The sequence below is a fragment of the Bos indicus x Bos taurus genome, chromosome 20, assembly GCF_003369695.1.
Source record: "Bos indicus x Bos taurus breed Angus x Brahman F1 hybrid chromosome 20, Bos_hybrid_MaternalHap_v2.0, whole genome shotgun sequence".
NCBI classification, from domain to species: Eukaryota; Metazoa; Chordata; class Mammalia; order Artiodactyla; family Bovidae; genus Bos; species Bos indicus x Bos taurus.
This window is the reverse complement of record NC_040095.1, coordinates 6,599,047-6,619,102: the sequence shown is the minus strand read 5'-3', so window position 1 is coordinate 6,619,102 and position 20,056 is coordinate 6,599,047. Positions and strand designations below refer to the sequence as shown.

The 20,056-nt window shown below is 38.4% G+C and overlaps 3 protein-coding genes across 7 annotated transcripts in view; 1 reads left to right on the top strand and 2 right to left on the bottom strand.

Moving 5' to 3' along the window:
- Window positions 1–4,841, bottom strand: part of GFM2 (G elongation factor mitochondrial 2) — a 70,639-nt gene extending 65,798 nt beyond the window's left edge. Inside the window, exon 1 of one of the 2 annotated variants that reach the window (XM_027520507.1) lies at window positions 4,649–4,841. The gene's annotated coding sequence lies outside the window, so the exon portion shown is untranslated. The remainder of the gene's footprint in view (window positions 1–4,648) is intronic. The other variant, XM_027520508.1, reaches the window with a different exon arrangement.
- Window positions 4,842–4,864: 23 nt separating this feature from the next.
- NSA2 (NSA2, ribosome biogenesis homolog) lies at window positions 4,865–12,069 on the top strand. Its single transcript, XM_027520511.1, has 6 exons — window positions 4,865–5,058; window positions 7,023–7,210; window positions 7,303–7,453; window positions 8,736–8,915; window positions 10,267–10,459; window positions 11,817–12,069. The coding sequence occupies exons 1-6, from the start codon at window positions 5,056–5,058 to the stop codon at window positions 11,882–11,884; spliced, it is 783 nt and encodes a 260-aa protein (XP_027376312.1). The 5' UTR covers window positions 4,865–5,055; the 3' UTR covers window positions 11,885–12,069.
- A 962-nt stretch (window positions 12,070–13,031) lies between these two features.
- Window positions 13,032–20,056, bottom strand: part of FAM169A (family with sequence similarity 169 member A) — a 65,551-nt gene continuing 58,526 nt past the window's right edge. For all 4 annotated transcript variants that reach the window (XM_027520026.1, XM_027520025.1, XM_027520022.1 and 1 more), the window contains exons 12-13: window positions 19,207–19,410; window positions 13,032–17,264 (exon numbers count right to left, since the gene is read on the bottom strand). In XM_027520026.1, coding sequence (XP_027375827.1) covers window positions 16,716–17,264; window positions 19,207–19,410 — 753 coding nt within the window. In that variant the 3' untranslated portion in view covers window positions 13,032–16,715. The remainder of the gene's footprint in view (window positions 17,265–19,206; window positions 19,411–20,056) is intronic.

The window sequence follows — 20,056 nt, the reverse complement described above, 5'->3', positions numbered from 1 at the left end:
GGTGCCACTGTCTGAAAGCAGTCCTCAAATCCCCAAAGCCACACACCTGGCAAATTTCTATTCAACCTTTAAGCCTCAGCTTGGAAGCCTTTCCTAATCTCCTACGAAGTTTTCATACCGCCTCCTCTCTGTTTTCATAATACTTGGAACTTATATTTACGCTTGACAAACACGGTATTTACGAGTCATCTCCACTACCGACCCCAAAGGAGGGATCTTCTATCAGCAGCCTAGCACCATGCCTCAAACATATTTTTGACCTACGAAGTCATTTAGGGCCTGCCCCTGAAATTCTTCTTCCTCTTGGCTCAATGATTTTCAATGAAAATGGTTTCCTACTAGTACTATCAGATGATTCTTTATACAAGGTCCAGACCTCCTCAGGTTCAGACAACACATAAGCACAACTGAGGCACCTTCCTTGGCGATCCAATGTTTTTTAACACTCCGCACTTCCAATACAGGGGGTGCAGTCTCAATCCCTCACCAGAAACTAAGATCCCACAGGACAACCGGGGAGTGGCCAGAAAGTAAAAAAAAACAAACAAAAATGTAATTGAGCAAAGCCCTATGGGGCCTTCCAAAACAGAGGCCCCTCCCATGTCCTCCACTTGCCTGTTGTCGGTAGAAAAACTTTATCCTCTAGGTCTTCCCCAAGTTCCAAAAACTAATTTAATAAGAGAAGTGAGAAACTGCAGAAATACAACAGCGAAACGATAAAATAATAAGTTCACCCATTCTGAACCATGTTCTTTGAATTGTTTTGCAGATACTGAAACCTCCACCAGGTGGAAGTTAACAATATGATGCGGACAAGCAGGTAGACTCCAAATGATTGGAATAACTATCCATGAGCCGATCACACACCCACAATCCCCCTCCCTCTCCGTATCTTTAAAACCTTTCCTTGAAAGCGTTTGGACAGTTGAGGACTTTTAAGCACTAGCTACCGAGGCTCCTTGCTCGTGTGTCTTAGTCCTCAGTCGTGTCCGACGTTTTGTGACCCCATGGACTGTAGCATGCTAGGCACCTCTGTCCATGAAACTCTCCAGGCAAGAATACTGGAGTGGGTAGCCATTCCCTTCTCCAGGGGGTCAAACTTGAGTCTCCTGCATTACAGACAAATTCTTTACCATCTGAGCCACCAGGGAAGCCTTGCTTGGTACCCTGCAGTAAACACTGCACTTTCCTTCACAACCTGCTGTCAGTAGATGGACTTTATTGTGCTCATGCAAGTAGACCCAAGCTTGTTTTGGTAACATAAGTACTCACTAAAAGGTGTGACACCTTATGTTATGAAAAGGGAAAGTAACGAGGGGAAAAAGCTAAATATCCGTTCTACATGATCAACAAGTTACACAATCTATAAACAAAAGAATTTATAGACTATTTAAACTAAAAAAATCAGTGGACTATCATGTCTATAAGGCTTAATACACAAAAACAGGAATCATGGGACACTAAAATACAATCACAAAATACATTAGTATGCAAGCATAAATGAAGATGTTGTTCCTGAGGATGAAGTAATGTATTAATAGGAAAAGAGATTCTAAAGCATCAGTTAAAATAGTCTGTTTACATATGGGATTTGTTACCATACTTAGTAATTTTTCCTGAATCAGAAACTTCAATTCAGATTTGTGTCATATTCAATATTCTCAGAAAAGTATCAACTATGAATCAGGTCAATATGTTCATCACTGATTAATGTCAATCCCTACTGTCATTTTTGCTTTTTTTCTTTTTATATTGAATAGAGCACCTCAAACTATCTAAACACTCATTTTTACCACAGGATTTACGTCACAAGTTCTAAGACGAGCTATTTATCTAAACTTTTAAAATTCGTCTAGCATTTAACTTAACTGAAGAAAAAAGCTTGGGGAAAAAAAAAGCTTGCTAGAAAAAAATGCTCAGTAATTAAAGATACTCTTAAAGGTCAACTGGAAAAGTACCTTCCAATTCCTTGTTCTTCTAACATTTAGTGAAGCAACACAGGAACTGGTTATTGGAAACATGACAATGGGTAACACATGATCCCCAGCCTCAGGAAAATTGTGACCTTTAACAACCCTGTATATCAAAACAACAAACATTTCATTCATAACATCTTTTGCACGGCTTTTACTACCGTACCTGTTTCTCCTCTTTAACAAATCAATTTACAAAGCAGCTCTCACATCCTCCTGGCTTATTCTTCTAATCTTATCTATACCAATAAACACTATCAAAGTATCATACAGATCAGGGGAATACATTGTCAAGCTTCTGACAGCCAAAATGCAAAGAGTGGCTATCTAGTATATACTTTTGGGATATGCACCAAAGTAGTGATGATACCCTTCTTGGCTACTGCCAGTTAGATAGAAAGAAATTTTTTAAAGAGAGCTTTTTGTTAACATTGATTAGTTTAGGTCATTTCTATCCCACAATCCCAGGTGAAAGTAAAAACAAATGATAAACAATGTAGCAACAACATCGCCTCTTTTTCACATAAATCAAAAGGTGACTACTGCTTAACCTCTAAAATATTTTCTATTTCTGATTCAGAAGGGAAAAGGGCATATGGCTTTGAGAAAAAAAAAAAAAAGCCACGAGTTCGTAATTTAAACAAACCTATTAAAAACTTCCATGAACTGGCAGGAAGCAAAAGAAACCAACACACAAAAGTTCATACTGTATGATGACAATCATGTCAATTTAAAACAGACAAAACTAATCCGTTCTGTTCAAGTCAGGATTGTAGGTACTCTTAGAAGTGAAAAAGGCATGAGGAGGGCTTCTCATATGCAGGTCATTTCTTGATTTGGGTGCTGCTTATATGGGTATATTCAGGTTTTGAAGAATTCACTAAGAACGTTCATCTACAGTACACATTTGTCTTCATGTCACAGTTATTACACGTCAATAAAGTCTTTTAAAATAAACTTTTTAAAATACTTTTTAAAATAAACTTTTAATTATACTAGAAATGTCAAGTGGGCCTTTCACTTGTGGTGAGAAAAAGCCAACTGGACTTTAGTCAGAGGACTTGCCTGAGTTCCAAGTCTTCTATGATCTTTAATGACTAACTTCAAATCTCTGAGCCTGTCTTTTCATCTATCACATCACATGATCCACATGAGAATTCAATTCAATTAACAAGAATTTATTGTCTACCACTGTCTTCTAAGTAATGGGGTTAAAAGTAGTGAGCAAAAAAACAGCAATCCCCGCTTCATGCTGTCTCTATCCTAATCAGTGACTACAAATAAGAAAGAAAAGGAATAAAACACACAGCATCTCCTATGGTGACAGGTGCTTACAGCAAACAATTAAGCAGGAAAGGGGAACTGAGGCAGCACTAACCGTAAGTAAGGAGCTCCTACGCTGTGCTGTGCTTAGTCGCTCAGTGGTGTCTGACTCTTTGCAACTCCATGGACTGTAGTCCGCCAGGCTCCTCTGTCCATGGGGATTCTCCAGGTAAGAATACTGGAGCGGGTTGCCATACCCTCCTCTAGGGGATCTTCCCAACCCAGGGATCGAAGCCAGGTCTCCCGCATTGCAGGCGGATTTTTTACCGACTGAGCCACCAGGGAAGCCCAACAATAACGTAGTGTGTAGACTACTCTTTCTCTAGGGGATTTTCCCGACCCAGGAATACAACTGGGATCTCCTGCATTGCAGGCGGATTCTTTACCAGCTGAACTACCAGGGAAGGCCAAGGAGCTCATGGAAGGCCTCAATGTAACAGTGACCTGAATCAGGTGGGGAAGGCAATACCAGGGGTAAATGTATCCCACGAAGTCTACGTAATTTACTGCACTTGAAAATATACAAATGCTAATCAGAATGAGTTCGGATTCTAAAGAAAATAAGTCACATTAGAAGATGAAGGCTTAAAAAAACTGCCTCAAATCCATGCTCTGAGACTTTGGGAGACGAATAACTGAATGACTTTCCAGACGTAATTAAAGAAACTTCAGCGACCATGCTTTACAAGGTAAAACGGGCACTTTCTTCGGAACCACTAGAGAACGACGAAATGCAAATTCACACCGCCCTGTGCACCAAAAGGCCTCACGAATTTCAAAAATTAGACAGGACGCTGTCTTTCTTTTCTGACAGTCGTTGCTGTTGCTGCTGCTAAGTCGCTTCAGTCGTGTCCGACTCTGTGCGACCCCATAGACGGTAGCCCACTAGGCTCCCCCGTCCCTGGGATTCTCCAGGCAAGAACACTGGAGTGGGTTGCCATTTCCTTCTCCAGTGCATTAAAGTGAGAAGTGAAAGTGAAGTCGCTCAGTCGTGTCCGACTCTAGCGACCCCATGGACTGCAGCCCACCAGGCTCCTCCGTCCATGGGATTTTCCAGGCAAGAGTACTGGAGTGGGGTGCCATTGAGGCCCAGTAATTTTACTTTCCCTCTACAGTAAGTTTTCATGCCTCCGCATCCTTCTCAGTCGTGCACACATTACACACGGAGACAGGAACAAAGACCAGTCGCTCTCGCCAGAGGGAGAGAAAGGCCCACACCTGGGCGAACACCGAGGTGAGGGGGCGGGAGATTGCGGTCCTCGTGTCTGCCTGGCTATAGCATCCTGGAAGGCCTCCAGTGAACTGCGTGGTCCAAGGCACGAGGGAGCCGCACGGCGCGGCCCGGTACCTACCCGGCACTCGGTCGCATCTGGAGGCCGTCTTTTTCCCGCCCGGCTGGTGAGAGCCGAGGTGCCGGCCGCAACCAAGGATGCAAAGGTCTTACGGTCTGTCTCCGAGGGCGCCCTACCGGTGAGCTGAACCTAAATCTGTTTCTCTTTGCCTCAGTCCGCGCCGCACTCCGCCACTTCCGGTAGCGCCCCACTCAAAGGCTGCCGGCTAGCAACTTCCGCCCTCTTAGCTGAAAGTGGAGAAAGGAAGCTCGGAACGGTTGCGTCGCGGATTTTCTGGAGCACGTCGTTAGAATAGACCCTTTCCTGTCGCGGGTGGTGCGGAGTTGGCTCGTTGGTCTCTGAGAGCAGAAAATTGAGAGCTTCTTCGCGCCGCGGAGACTGCACCCGGCGGCTCGGCAGCCGTCACCATGGTGAGGAGGTCACCTCGGGAGCTCGGGACCTAGGGCGTCGGAGGTGGCGGGGCCTGGGGTCCCATGGGCGCCTGGGCTGGCGGTGAGGGAGGATAGGCGGAAGTAAGGTGCTGCTGAGGGAATGAGGGTGGACTCCGTGGGGTGCGCTCTTGCTCAGTCGTGTCCGACTCTTTGCGACCCCGTGGACTGCAGCACGCTAGGCTTTCCTGTCCTTCACCAACTCCCGGAGCTTGGTGAAACTCCTTTCCCTTGAGTCGGCGATGCCATCCAACCGTCTCGTCCTCTGTCGCTCTCTTCTCCTGCCTTCAGTTTGTCTCAGCATCAGGGTCTTTTCTAATGAGTCAGTTTTTCGCATCAGGTGGCCAAAGTATTGGAGTTTCAGCTTCAGCATCAGTCCTTCCAATAATTATTCAGGAGTGATCTCCTTTAGGATGGACTGGTTGGATGTCCTTGTTGTCCAAGAGACTCTCAAGAGTCTTCTCCAACACCACAGTTCAAAAGCATTAATTCTTCGGCGCTTAGCCTTCTTTATGGTCCAACTTTCACATCCATAGTCTGGAGTCAAAATAACCTCACTTTTGGTCGATGGAGTGGATTATTTGCCTGAGCACAGGCTTTTGAAGTCAGACAGGTTTCACTCTGCTGAATTCCTGACTTCACTTAAAGTTGTGTGGCCATCAGTTCCAGATCCTAGTGATAACTGTACACTAGTCTTTAATCCCACATCAGTCCTCATCTCAGCTGAGGAAACTGAAGGTATGCCCTGCTGAGGGCCAAGCAGCTGGACGTACAGCCCAGATCTGACTGCCAGATCTTTTGTCTTTCTACTACGTGCCTAATCTGTGTTTCTGTGCGAGGTGGCAAATCCACATACCCTTTTCACGGTTGCTGCCAAGTTTATGTGATAGCAATTGAAAACACCACACAATACAAAGTAACTTGTTGATTGTTACACTTAGAATTATTTTCCGTGTTGTTGGAGTTGGCCTCACACCATTGTTTTATTTTTGTAATCTTAAAATACAAATAGACTGAGTCCGTACGTTTATAAATAAAACTGGCATATAAAATAAAACAGGCGCTTAAGAAGCAAAAGAGGACCCCATACATTGCTAATGAAACGAAAAATAGTACAGCCGCCTTGAAAACAGTTTGGCATATGTCAGAACAAAGACGTCTGGGTACACGTTTATTCAATGAAAACTGGAAACAAGCTAAATATTCGTCAACTGGTAAATGAGTAAACAAACGGTGGTAAAAATAAAATGACTACTTGTCGAATTGAAGTATGGATTCATGCAGCAATGTAGGGGAATCTCAAAAGCCTTATGCTAAGTGAAAGAAGCTGGATGCAAAGGGTTGCATTCTGCAGATTCCATTTACTTTCATTCTGGGAAAGGCAAAACTAGAACAACAGATGCCAGGTTGGAGGTGGAAAAAGATGATTTACTTCAAAGCAACACACAGCTTTCTGGGGTGTTGGAAATATTCTTATTTTGACTGTGGTTACAGAGCTGTATAGCTTGTGAAAACTTACAACTCTAAACCTACATGTACATATCTTTATATGTGTGTAAATTATTCTTTAATAAAACTGGATAAATTTTAAATTTTTTAAATAAGTATGAATGATGATTATATTGAAAACCCAGATATGGATGTTCAGAAAGAGCGATTCTAGAATCAGATCGTCTCTTTTGTGGTCCAGTGGATTTTGGACAGTTCTCTTCAATGAACTTTCACTGAGTTTATTACAGAAGTAAATCCTGACACCTCATATCATCCAGGATTAAAATTTATTTAACTTACATCACATGATTAGGCTTAATAGTGCAAGAGTTATTTAATCAAGTGAGCAGTGGATGATATACAATGATCTATACTTCATATGCTGCTCACAAGAAAGTATTTTAGAATAATTCTGTCAGTTTTGTTTTTTTTTAACACTTCTTGCATTGTTATAGCCACAAAATGAATATATTGAGTTACACCGTAAGCGCTATGGATATCGTTTGGATTACCATGAGAAAAAGAGAAAGAAGGAAGGTCGAGAGGCTCATGAACGTTCAAAGAAGGCAAAAAAGATGATTGGTCTGAAAGCTAAGCTCTACCATAAACAGCGCCATGCTGAGAAAATACAAATGAAAAAGACGTAAGTACCATTTATTTGTTGTACCAAGTTAAATGTCTTTTGAGTATTAGTTGTTAAAACTGATAATCTTGAGTCTTTCTCATTCTTGGTAGTATTAAGATGCATGAAAAGAGAAACACCAAACAGAAGAATGATGAAAAGACTCCACAAGGAGCAGTACCTGCATATCTACTGGACCGAGAGGGACAGTCTCGAGCTAAAGTACTTTCCAATATGATTAAACAGAAACGAAAAGAGAAAGCGGTAAGCAGTAAAAAACTGGTCTTTATTTTTGTTGTTGTTGTTCAGGAGAATTACTTAAATTCACATTTGAGGTTCTTAGTTTCTTCAGTTAAATGGAAAAATAAAGTCCAACTGTTACCATTATTTAGATGTTGAAGTCTTTCATATAAAATGTTTTAGTAATAAAAAAGGTTTGTTTTCTTACCATGAGAACATTCAGCAGGATTTAATTTTTTTTTTAAGAATGTCATGCATCTTTAGTTTTTAAAAATTATTTAAGGTAATTCCCTGCCGATCCAGTGGTTAGGACTCTGCACTTCCCCTGCAAGGGGCACAAGTTCAGTCCCTGGTCAGGGAACTAAGATCCCGCACATCATGGGCAGAAAAAAGAAATTATTTAAAACAGCTTCTTATACTTGACAGCTCCTAATGTTGTGGTGTTATAGAGAGGGATACAACTGCTTCTTGTTTTTGTTGCTTTGCAGTGCCAAAACTGGTTAAAAAGTAGAGTAGTGGAAAGCATCCTAAGTGATTTGACTCAGATAAAAATTCAGAAATTAAAAAGAAAAAAAAAAAAAACTTCTGGCTTGTCTTTAGTGTCAGATTCGGCTAAATTTTGCTAAAAGCCGAGGGAAAGACATAGATACTATTTTTAAACACCTGTGGATAGAGTGACAAATGTAGGTAGCAGCAGAATATGCAGTATCTGTATTTAAAGAACTGACAGTCTCCAGATTTGATCTGTAAAATCTTACTGCTTTTTTTGGTATGTATCAAAATTGGAACCGTAGAACTTCACCAAATTTTAGAGACTATCTACTTAACCTCTCTTCATTTTACAGATGAGACTGGAGTCCAGGAGTTTTGTGAATCAGTTTTCACAGGCACTTATTTATGAAATGCTATAGGGTTTGTCCTTCATAAATAGGCCCAGAATTCTTTCTGCTGCCTTGCGCTGCTTCCATTCCCCCGCCCCCGACAGAATCTACATTCTAAGGAGGTACAAAATATGGAGTGATGATTTTGTCTTACTAATAATATTATCTAAAAATCCATTCAGGGTAGAAATAGGGAGATAAGAGATGGAGACAGTCTTCCAGTTTTACAGTATAAACTATTTAGCAGTAAACTTAACTAGTGCCAATTAACTTTAGGCTTCTTGAGGACACAGTGTAGATCTCTAGAAAAATATCGTTGCTTAAGCAAAAAAAGTGAATCTACAACTTTGTACAACTAAAAAATACTGGACGTTTTATTCTCATTCTCTTTTACTAATATAAATTTTAATTGTGATCTGTTTTAGGGAAAATGGGAGGTCCCTCTGCCTAAAGTTCGTGCCCAGGGAGAAACAGAAGTATTAAAAGTTATTCGAACAGGAAAGAGAAAGAAGAAAGCCTGGAAGAGGATGGTTACTAAAGTCTGTTTTGTTGGAGATGGCTTTACTCGAAAACCACCTAAATATGAAAGATTCATTAGGCCAATGGTAAGACCCTGTTAAGAGTGCAGTGGCTTAAAGATCGGTTCCTATGGTAAACCAGATAATTTCCTAAAATTCCTAAAACTGGTATAACAAAAAAAACATATTGAAAGATGTTTTTAAGCTGATGATAGGTATTGTTTAGCACTTTCCCACTACTGTCAAGAATCTTTGGCTTCGTAGGAGATTTGAAATGAAAAAGAATTCTCATTACAAAGGTTGTCAGTGAATCTGGACTTGTAAACATGACAGAGACTTCCCTGAAGTTCCAGTGGTTAAGACTTAGTGCTTGCAATGCAGGGGACACAGGTTTGATTCCTGGTTGGGGAACTGAAATCCCACAAGCTACATGGTGTGGGAAAAAAAAAAAAAATTAGAATCTTCATTACCACACAGTCATTTTACTCATTCATCAAATGATCTACTATATGCCCGACACTTGTCTTTGAGAACAGTTAGAAAATTGGAGGATTGTTTTTTCAAGAGTCAATTCCAGTTTAGTAAGAGAAGTATCAGTGCCTTTGAAAGTATTTACTTAATATGTAGTCATTGACAAAAGAGAGTATTAAAATGGGCCTTCAGTTTCTGTTGACAGCAGTAATGGCCAAACTCAATCTCCTCTCTTCCCCTAATATATTTTTGCAGAATGCCTTTAAACAGAACGAATTCATCTCCCAACTAGACACCAGCCTGCTTAGAAAAACAAAGAATCAGAGGGGAAAGTTGGCAGTATTACTCTAGCTCTCAACCTGAAATCATTTTCAATGAAATAAAATGTTGCCTAACAGCCGGCTTGTATAAAGTTCTATTGGAACATAGCCATGCCCATTTATTTACATATTGTCTACGGCTCTAGGTGACTCTGGTCTCTGTCTTCTCTGGGCTGTCTGCTGACCAGTATTAACCATCAATGCAGAGAGCTGACAGTCTTTTTCACCAAGGAAGGTGGCTGAGGTATCCTCACACTATTTAGCCTGGGAACAAGTTATTTAACCTGCTGGTCCTTGTTTTATCTTTTTTTAAGTAGCGGGAGTTGTTAAGGCTGTCGTGCTGAAATGCACAGTCTGTGAGCTCTGGCACAGTGCCTGGCATGTCTCAGGCCCTCAGGAAGTATACACAGCTGGACAGCTGTTCCATGGTGAGAACTTTTTAGGAGTATGTGTTTGAGTTTTTCCTCACATATTTTTCTGTAACTATCAGATAAGTTGTCTATAGAATTAATTATATTTTCTCTGATGCCTTAAGATGAGATAATATTCAATCCTTTTTGGAGTGGGGTGGGGAGACAATTGGAAAAGATAAGCAAAAAGAATCAATATTCATCATTAACATCTTTAACTTGTGTTTGGCTTACTAGGGATTACGTTTCAAGAAGGCTCATGTAACACATCCTGAACTGAAAGCCACCTTTTGCTTGCCAATACTTGGTGTAAAGAAGAATCCCTCATCCCCACTATATACAACTTTGGGCGTTATTACCAAAGGAACCGTCATTGAGGTGAACGTGAGCGAGTTGGGCCTTGTAACACAAGGAGGCAAAGTCATCTGGGGTAAGTCCAATTTGAATATGGGGTTCTTGGTGTTATAATCCTAAAATAGACATTTTTAAGTTGACATGAAATATGCAGCAGATTTTAGTGCAGTTAAACTTGATGTGAATAATACTTAGAAAATGTGAATGTTCTTAATTTACTGGTTTCGGTTACATAAACTACATTGCTAGATATTTTTGGTTGCTTTTTGTTTAAAAAGGTATTATTAGAAAAGATGGTAAGTTACAATTGAAAAATACTGGAAGAAAATAAACTAACCACAAACGGGAAGGGAGGCATACATCAAATATATAGCTACACTACTTAAGTGACAATTACAAATTAAAATATGTCATATGTAACAATTTTAAATTCTTTTTTTCTTCATTTTCTTAGTTTTCTGCTTTCAGTACCCAGGTATTTCTACACTTTAATGTTCTTTGAAAGGGAAGAATACAGTGTATAGCTTATTGATTCAATCTTCATGAGTCATTGGCATATACTTCATGTTGACTAGAATTTAAAATGAGTTAATAAAACTAAGCATTTTTTGGCTACTGGTTAGCCACAGTATTATGCTGAGAAGGTATTTTTATTTAGTTCTTTTTCAATAGTTTTTACCCAAAATTAACATTGAAGTTTTAACAAATGCTTTTTTTGGCATCTGTGAAGGTGATCATACTTTTCCCTCTGAAATATTTATGGAATTAAACTGATGTATTAATAGTCTTCCTAGTAATAAACCATAATGTATTTCTAGAATGTACCTTCCTTGGTCATGATGCATTGTTCTTTTAATATTCAAATGATTCAGGTTTTTAAAGTTTAATTTAGGGTTATCTTTTCTGTGATTTTAAGTAAGATACTTTTATTTTCTATGTTATCTTAGTTGGGTTTTTGTGTCTGTATAATGCTAGGTCAAAGGAAAGAACCAAGATAGTTTACTTTTTCTGTGGTTTAGAGAAATTTTTTTGAACACTAAAAGGTTCACTTCTCCTGCAGGTTTTCTAATGGATTTGCAAAAGTGCATTATTTTCTACCTTGCTCCTGGTACAGACCAGGTGCCAGTAACCTGCAGCCTGCAGGGCTGCCGCTGGTATTGGAATACAAAACCAAAATAGGTTGTTAAGTTGATTTGAAACTTAGTTAATAATATTTGATACTTTTTCCAGTAAGAATTGTGTGGAAAAGCAGTGCTCAGGTCAACCCACAAAGGCATGTTAAGTGATTTCATTTTATAAAATCTCATGTAATACCACAGTTGTTCACTTTTTTTCTTTCTTAAAAGTGATGATTGTAAATATTTTAAGCAAAGATCGTATGTATTCGTTTTTATTAGCTAACATCCCTCACTGTTCTGTTTTGTTTCTCTTAGGAAAATATGCCCAGGTTACCAATAATCCTGAAAATGATGGATGCATAAATGCAGTCTTACTGGTTTGACAGCAGTTACATGCAAATAACTCTTTATAATTACTGAAGACTACACACCAATTGGGAAACCGTTACTCTGATATTTCTGAATACTACCAACCAACCTTACATGTTGTCTTCAGTCAAAGAAAACTATTTATTCTACTGTTTTAAAAAAGAAAAAAGCCAACATTAAAATGATCTAGTTTTACAAACTGGTCTTTTGCATCTGTTTAGCGTTTAAATGTTCATAAAAATCAATTGATTAAAAAATATTATAGAAATATCTTACTTCAACAGTATTTGCATTAATGAGTGGTACTATGCAGTGCAGACCTGTCATTTAAAAAAAGGAAAAGCCAGTATAGCTGAAAATACCTTTTATCATAAAGGTTAGTGCACATTTAAATGTGAAGAATAGGCCAAGCAACTTTGTCATGTCTAAGACCTTACCTTAGGTCTTCTCCTCACTGTAGATTATTAATCCAAAGACATGCAGCATTAACACATTTTAATGAAAATACTTTAAAAGTGTACGAGAGATGGCACATTACACTATAAAGTTCAAAAGAATGATAGTAAGTCAGAGAATTAGTATCTTAAACATTTTTCCCTTCTCAGTCATCATATATAATACCGTATACTTGGAACTATATTTTCTACTCAAGACGCATAAAAAAAATAAACCAAAATGTTTATACTTTTAGCATTGTCTATATTCTAAACTTAGGGTCAGTTCAGTTCAGTTCAGTCGCTCAGTCGTGTCTGAGTTGGTGTCCATCACCAACTCCTGGAGTTCACTCAAACTCAACATCCATCGAGTCGGTGATGCCATCCAGCCATCTCATCCTCTGTCGTCCCCTTTTCTTCCTGCCCCCAATCGCTCCCAGCATCAGTCTTTTCCAATGAGTCAACTCTTCGCATGAGGTGGCCAAAGTACTAGAGTTTCTTAGGGTAGCATATTTATATTTTTAGAATGGTAAAAATTAAGTAATTCCAGATAAAATAGTTTTAAAAAGACTGCACTAATGCCCTTAAAAGGAAATAAATATATTTGCAGTTACTTAGATAATATCAAGAAGGTCATGTTTTAGTCAAAAGCACATCTGTGATCTGAGTATGTTTGTGACTGAGCTTTAGTGTGTTTATATATTGTATTAATTTATAATCACATTAATTTTTTTCAATTCTGTTTATTTTTTTTAAAGTCTGTCTTGAAAGTACAACCATTGTGATTAATTGTGGCTTTAACAAAATCAGTGTAAACAAATCCAGTATCTAAACACATCTTCACCAATGAAATTAGGGAAAAGGGAAGGTATTTCAAAACATAGACAATCACAAAATATAGGTTTAATTACTACTGTTAAAATTGGAAAAAAAAAAAAAAAAACTACCAAGAAAACAAACATAAGTACTTGAGTAAGTCTTGCTATTCCAAAGAATGTAACATCTTTCCTAAGTTCTATAAGCAGTAGGTAGAAGTTCTGGAACACACAAACACTTAGGAAAAGAAAGGCTAGTTCCTTGGGAATGACTATCCAGTATGATACAATTACTTCAGGATAACATAAGAGGAACCTACCTTACAATCAGATTTTAACAAATGATTTTGCCACTAATAGAAATGGGGAATGAGTGAATGACAAGTTTTTCAGGGTGAAACAAAATAGACTAAAGGTAAGCACTGGATACAGAGCTGAGGTTTGCTTATTTTTCACAACCAAAAATAAGCAAGTTAACGATCTTGTACAAATAAAGCTTGATACTAAGTATGTGAAGAGAAGCATAAACATTACTAACTAGCCACACCCATGGAAGGCTGGGTTAACACCTTAAACACAGTACCGCCACTAGTGGGCAAACAAGGCAGAATGTCTAAAATACTGTTACACAGATGAGTCATGTTAATATAAATTCTTTATTTACATTAAGATCTGTCTCAGTTTGCTGGTGTGACCAAACCTTAGAAGGTAATCCCTAAGGGTAAAGCAGAATGTAAGAGCAGATATTCAGGTACCAGATAAAACGCTCAACTTGATGCAATCATAAACCTTCAAAATATTTTTCTAAAGTCACTGAAACCATTTTAGGTGGTGTTCTGGTGGTCAGTTAAAAGTGAACCATTAATCACTAGTAGTTTTTATCCTTGCCATAATTCTCTGCACTGAGTGGAAACACCATGAATATAGACACATTTTAAGTAGTAGAAGATTGACATTCTGTCATGCTATTTTTGATTTTATAAAAAAATCATAATAGACCCTCTCTCTCAAAAGTTGTAGAGGAACTTTATAATAAATTCTTAAATATATTTCTGTGATGTCTAGCAATAAACTTGAAAGTAGGACTAAAATGTTGCTAATAACTGTCTGCTTTATATTACACAAGGAAATATATATGTATTTACACAAACTGCAGTGAACTCCCTTCTCCACACATAAGACTTCTAAACAGAAAAAAGCAGTTCACAAAGAACTCTTAAGAATGTGACTGGACACTCAACTACCTGGTTGAAATCAGATTTCAGTCCTCTGTAATTCTGTTTTTCTAATGCCTTTTGCAAAAACTACAAGTAATCTGATTAAGTTTTATTTAGAGTCCTAACTGAGGATAAATTTTGTTATAAATTCTACACTTACTCACTGAGCATAGAACTCATTGTTACTGAACATGAAAGTTAGGTTTTCTCCCTGTGAGTTAGATTTTTTCCATGTGACTTAACTTTTTTCCCTCTGCTATCTATAAACTCCAAAATACCATTTTCTGTCAGAGATAATATGTGACAGAATTTTTCTTGTGTGAACAAAAATTCTGAAACTTGATTAAAATGCGCTTATGGTTTAAGAATAAACCAAACAAGTTTAAGTATAAATTTATACAGCGAATCCTTAGTGATCACATATGAATATCCATTTCTTTTCTGTAAACTCAGCAACTATATTCACACATCAAAAGATGTCAGTGAGCTCAGTCTTAAACTACATCTTGTTAAAGAAAACTATTTTAAAGAACAATGAAGAATCCAAGTTAAAAAAAGGTAAATGTTAGGTTTTTAAATCTGTTTTAAGAAATTAAAAATGGAAAGGTTTAAGAATTTACTGAATCTATTTCCCTAACTGTGGTATTAACAAAAATTTCTCACAAAATGTATAAAATAGCATAAACATTCAATACGTACACTAGCATTCGTCACTTATTCTTTCACTTGACTAGCATTTGTTAAGAAAACAAATGGCCAAAGTGCTTAATTTTCATTTAGAATGGAATAATCTGGGCTAACTCTGACCATAATATTAAAGAAAATGGAGGGGACACAGTACTCAAATTTTTACATGAATAAGGAGGGTTTGCTATTTTGCCTACTGAAGATTTTACCTCAACTTTAAATCTTCCTAAAATGCCAACAGCCCAAAATAAAATTTAGTATCACCTGACTATAGACTGAATAAACCTTCAACATCAATACTTGACACCTCAAATAATGACACAAAACCATAACACTTTTCATGTAAGGACCAAGCAGTTTTAAAAACAATCTAAATGGTCTCAAAGCGTTCTCAAACTTGAATGAAAATTTGAGCACACGTAATACTTTCAAAGAATAGGACTGTTTTAAGATTCTCTTTGGATTTGAATGACCATTTTGTTCACTTTTAAATAAATTACTATACAAAAATAAACAACTGAGGGTGTGTTTTTAAATTTTTTGTTTTTGGTTTTCCCAGGCAAAGGCCTTTGCTATGGCAACACAATGTACACACAGGCTAGCCTGTAACTTCTCTGCACAGAACAAATCAAGGGTGAGCAAGCTCACAGGGACTAGACTCTTGCAACTACGGCTCCCAGGGCCACTCACTCCTGCCATCTAGGCCTACGACTGGGGCGCAGTTCTAAACTTACCAAAAATGGAAGCCAAGGGCACAAGCTGGTAGGCAGGCAGAGAGATCTTTGGACAGGAGTCACTCCGTCAGTTAGGGAAGTGGACAAAAGCTGAGGGGAATATAAACAAGATTCTAGAATAAAGGCAGTGTCAGGATTAAGGAGAACCCTTTAGGAAGGGTTCTCATACTTCTGAAGTATACATGTTAATTGGGTGAGAACAAAAATACAACCCCCAGCTTCAAAAGAAATTTTAAATAATTATGCTAGTGCCTACACACTAGAGTTAAATCCGGAGCAGTACTGTTAATATCAGATGTTATCAAGAGTGAAGTGGAAACAGATTATGTTTGTATTTCTCCACAGACAAGTCAAAGGAAGAAACTGCACCTACAATCAAGAACTAAGAGGTCAAAAATACCACCTTCGAAAACCTCTGACCATAAATTGCTGAATTTGTGCTCTCATTTGAAGTTACTTTGACCCTAATTTACTGATCTTTTTGTTTAAGCATGCCTAGTTTTAAAAAATGGTGATTAGTTTTGAAATTTAAGATAAAACTTCTAGAACCTTCACCAAGATTACTATTAAAACCCTTAGTATAAAAGATGTCTGTGATCCTTACAATTGATGGAAGCCCTACTACTTTCATAGTTTTTAAATTTCTATTTTCTGAAATAATAATGGTCAGATATCTCCAACTGCTAAAGAAAATATAGTATGATCTGGTTTCCCCAAATTGAAACATGGTTAATAGAAATTAAAAAAAAATTGTATTTACACAAAAATAGCCTGAAAAATTAAAAAGAATAGTGAATCCTAGGATCTACTGGGGAGGGAAAAGCAGCATCATAAATAAGTTCAACTTGAAAATTTGGAATTTTTGTCCTGTGCCCCATGCTATTTATTAATCGCCGTATTTTAAAAACAACAATTTTATTACAAAGAAGAGGTTTTATCATCTGCATTTCTTCCTCATTCAGGTCAGCTTGGCTTTCTTCTTTGCGGGTCCTTTATGCCCTTTGGCCTTTCTTCTCAAATTCCGCCTGTCAACCACAGGCACTTCCACTTCTATCTCCTCGGAGCTGCTGTCCACAGTCTTTTCTGTTGATTGTGTCAACTGATCCAGTTGCTCAGAAGATGCTTCAGACTGCTCCTCTGACAGGTTCTTCTGTCCTGCATTCTGTGAAAACGGCACATCTTCAAGTTCAACCTCTATCAGAGAGCTCTGAGGCAGAGCTGCAGATGATTCCTGGGGCTCGGCAACCCCCTCCTCACCCTGGTCTTCCAATGAGGCAGTAGTGTTGGGTGACACATTTTCAGGGATCGATTCCTCAGAAAATTCAGCAATCACAGAGTTTGGAAAAGCGCTGTCGGACCGGTCTTCATTTGGGATAGTAGCCACATTGTCTGAACTCCCAAAATGTGCTTTCTTTCTTGAAACTAGAGGCAGCTTCTCTTCGGTGTGCCCCTTGTCATCAGACGGACTTTCATCTAGCAACGTTTCTGAGTCAGTTGCATGTGAAGTCTAAAAACAAAAAATCCAGTGAATAACTTTTGTAATAAAGTTCTTATAAAAATTATTCTCAGGCACTAATATGCAACGACCCTGAACCACATTTTAAAGAATTCAGGACTCACTACTTTTGTCAATCATGTGCACATATTCTCTGAATATAGCTCAATTTCTTAAAAACTGTATTACATGATAATTTGGATTCATTAAGTGCTTGCTTTAAAGATACAATTAAAGTAATGATTTTACCTCAAAAAGTATTTAAGGCTCTTAAACTTTCCATCAAGATTCTTCAAAACCATGAATCAACTCAAAAGTGTTTAGTTTCTTGATGTTACTGAAGCCAGAACCAAGAATCCTGGGACTTGACACTGTGCTACCCCACTGGGTTTGACTATTAGCTGATGGATGGGGTTTCCCAGGCGGTGCTAGCCATAAAGAACCCACCAGCCTGTGCAGGAGATGTAAGAGATGCGGGTTCGATCCCTGCGTCAGGAAGATCTCCTGGAAGAGGGCTGGCAACGCACTCCAATATGCTTGCCTGGAGAATCCCACGATCAGAGGAGCCCAATGGGCTACGGTCCACAGGGTCTCAAAGAATCGGACACAACTGAATGGACTTAGCAGGCAGGAAGGCAGTGAAAATTCTACTCAGGTAATTACATGAGACACCAATAAAACAATGCTATATAAGAGTTTTTTAGACTTGAATATTCAAAACTAGAAATTAAATGTCCTTTCAGATGTCACATACGCACACAAGTATTACTCAGCCATAAAAAAGGAATGAAATCTTGTCATTTGCAACAACATGGATGGATCTACACGGTACTATGCCAAGTGAAATAAGTCAAAGAAAAAACCCATATGATCTCATTTATATGTGGAATCTAAAAAACGAAACAAAATGAAAACAGACTCAGATTAAGACAGCAAATGGGCGGTTGCCAGAGGGTAGGGAGTGAGGGGACTGAAACAGGTAAAGGGGATTAAGAGGTACAAACTTCCAGTTACAAACTAAACCACAGGGATGGAATATACAGCGTAAGGAATATGTCAATAATACTGTAATAATTTTGTATGGGGACAGATAGTTAATAGACTTACACTTTACATTTAGGTGATCATGTTATAACATATGCAAAATCAAATCACTATGTAGTACACATGAAATCAATGCTGTACATCAACTATATTTCAATAAAAATATTTCTATAAAATATCATATCAACTTTTCCCCACTAATCAATCCAATTAAAACAAATGAAATGACTGTACCCGTTATAGACCAGCAATAGGTAATTCAAATATTTGCACGCATGCCTGCTAAGTCACTTCGGTTGTGTCTGACTCTTTGTGACCCTATGTACTGTAGATCCACCAGGCTCCTCTGTCCATGGGATTCTCCAGGCAAGAACCCAAAGTGGGGTGCCATTCCCGTCTCTAGGGCAACTTCCAGACCCAGGGACTGGGAAAGAGGCACCCAGGTCTCTCATGTCTCCTGCACTGGCAGGTGGTTCTTTACCACTAGCGCCACCTGGTGAATAGTATTTAGGTGTGTTAGTTACTCAGTGTCTGACTCTATGACCCCATGGGCTGTAGCCCTCCAGGCTCCTCTGTTCATGGAATTCTCCAGGCAAGAATACTGGAGTGGGTTGCCATTTCCTTTTTCAAGTATTTAGGTAAATAACGCTTTATCCATTTTTCCAAGCATTTCCTAAATTTACAAAGTAAAACTCATTTTGTTACCATAAGTCAGATATGAATGAAGTTACAAAGATTTGAATTTATATTACTGATCGCATCTGCTCAAAATATCCAATGTAGTATAATTTATTTTTCCTAAAGGACTGTACACGCTAAAATAGAGGAAAATATATATCCTACACTGCCCCAGCTGAGTCACCAAGGCTGGACACTGTAACTACAAAAAGTTAGGTTATTTTTCTATTACCTTATCCTGTGCAACACCCTCAAGGGGTTGTGAAGAGTCTACCACCAGTGGAGCAAGATTCGGAGAGTCTTCACTGGAATTAAAAGACTGCAATTTTAATTCTTCATCTAAAACTTCACTAGTAGAGTCCTCCTCTTCTGTTATGAGTGAAGTCTTAAGAGTATCATCTATTATCTCACCATTCATAGGCTCTAATGCAGATTCCTACACAATTGAGCAAAAAAGAAGGACAAAATTACAGATTAACTTACTTGTCATACAACGTGGGTCCATTCTCAATACCTCCCTATCATTCACCAGGACTCAAGATACAGTCTACTACATTACTGGGCATAGGTTAAGGAACAGCAGAGTCAGGAAGAGAACAGAACCCCTAAGCAGCCCATTTCCCTCTGTGTTCATGGAGAATGATGCAGTGAAGAGACCCTACCTCCTTCTCCCTCTTCCTCCTTACAGGGCAGTCACAGGAAGAACCTTTTCGGTAAAAAGTTATCAGAGAAAATCTAAATTTGGTGCTGGCTCTTTACAGAACATCAGCTGTTCAGTAGTTGGAATCTTTGGGGTCTGAGGAAGTCACAGTTCAGCATGCCTGGGAAGGAAGCACTATCAGATTTGTGGCAGGCTGAGTTTGGGTAAAGCTTCTTGCTGGGAGAAGAGAGTCTCCAACCTCAGTGAGCTCACTGTACAGTTAACAAAGGGTTGTCTCTAAACAATCCTGCCCCTTAAATCACATTAAAATATGGAAAAGTGATTTGATAACACAAGGTCTCCAATTTCTGAAACTCTTCCTCTGATGTTTAATCAATTTACAAGACTTCCATTAATGTCTAATATTTCTAATTAATACTAG

Bases quoted from the DNA above. Each gene is read 5' to 3' on its own strand.
- NSA2 (XM_027520511.1), top strand. The intron at 7,454-8,735 runs GTAAGCAGTAAA...GATCTGTTTTAG, and splicing joins AGAAACGAAAAGAGAAAGCG to GGAAAATGGGAGGTCCCTCT. The intron at 10,460-11,816 runs GTAAGTCCAATT...TGTTTCTCTTAG, and splicing joins AGGAGGCAAAGTCATCTGGG to GAAAATATGCCCAGGTTACC.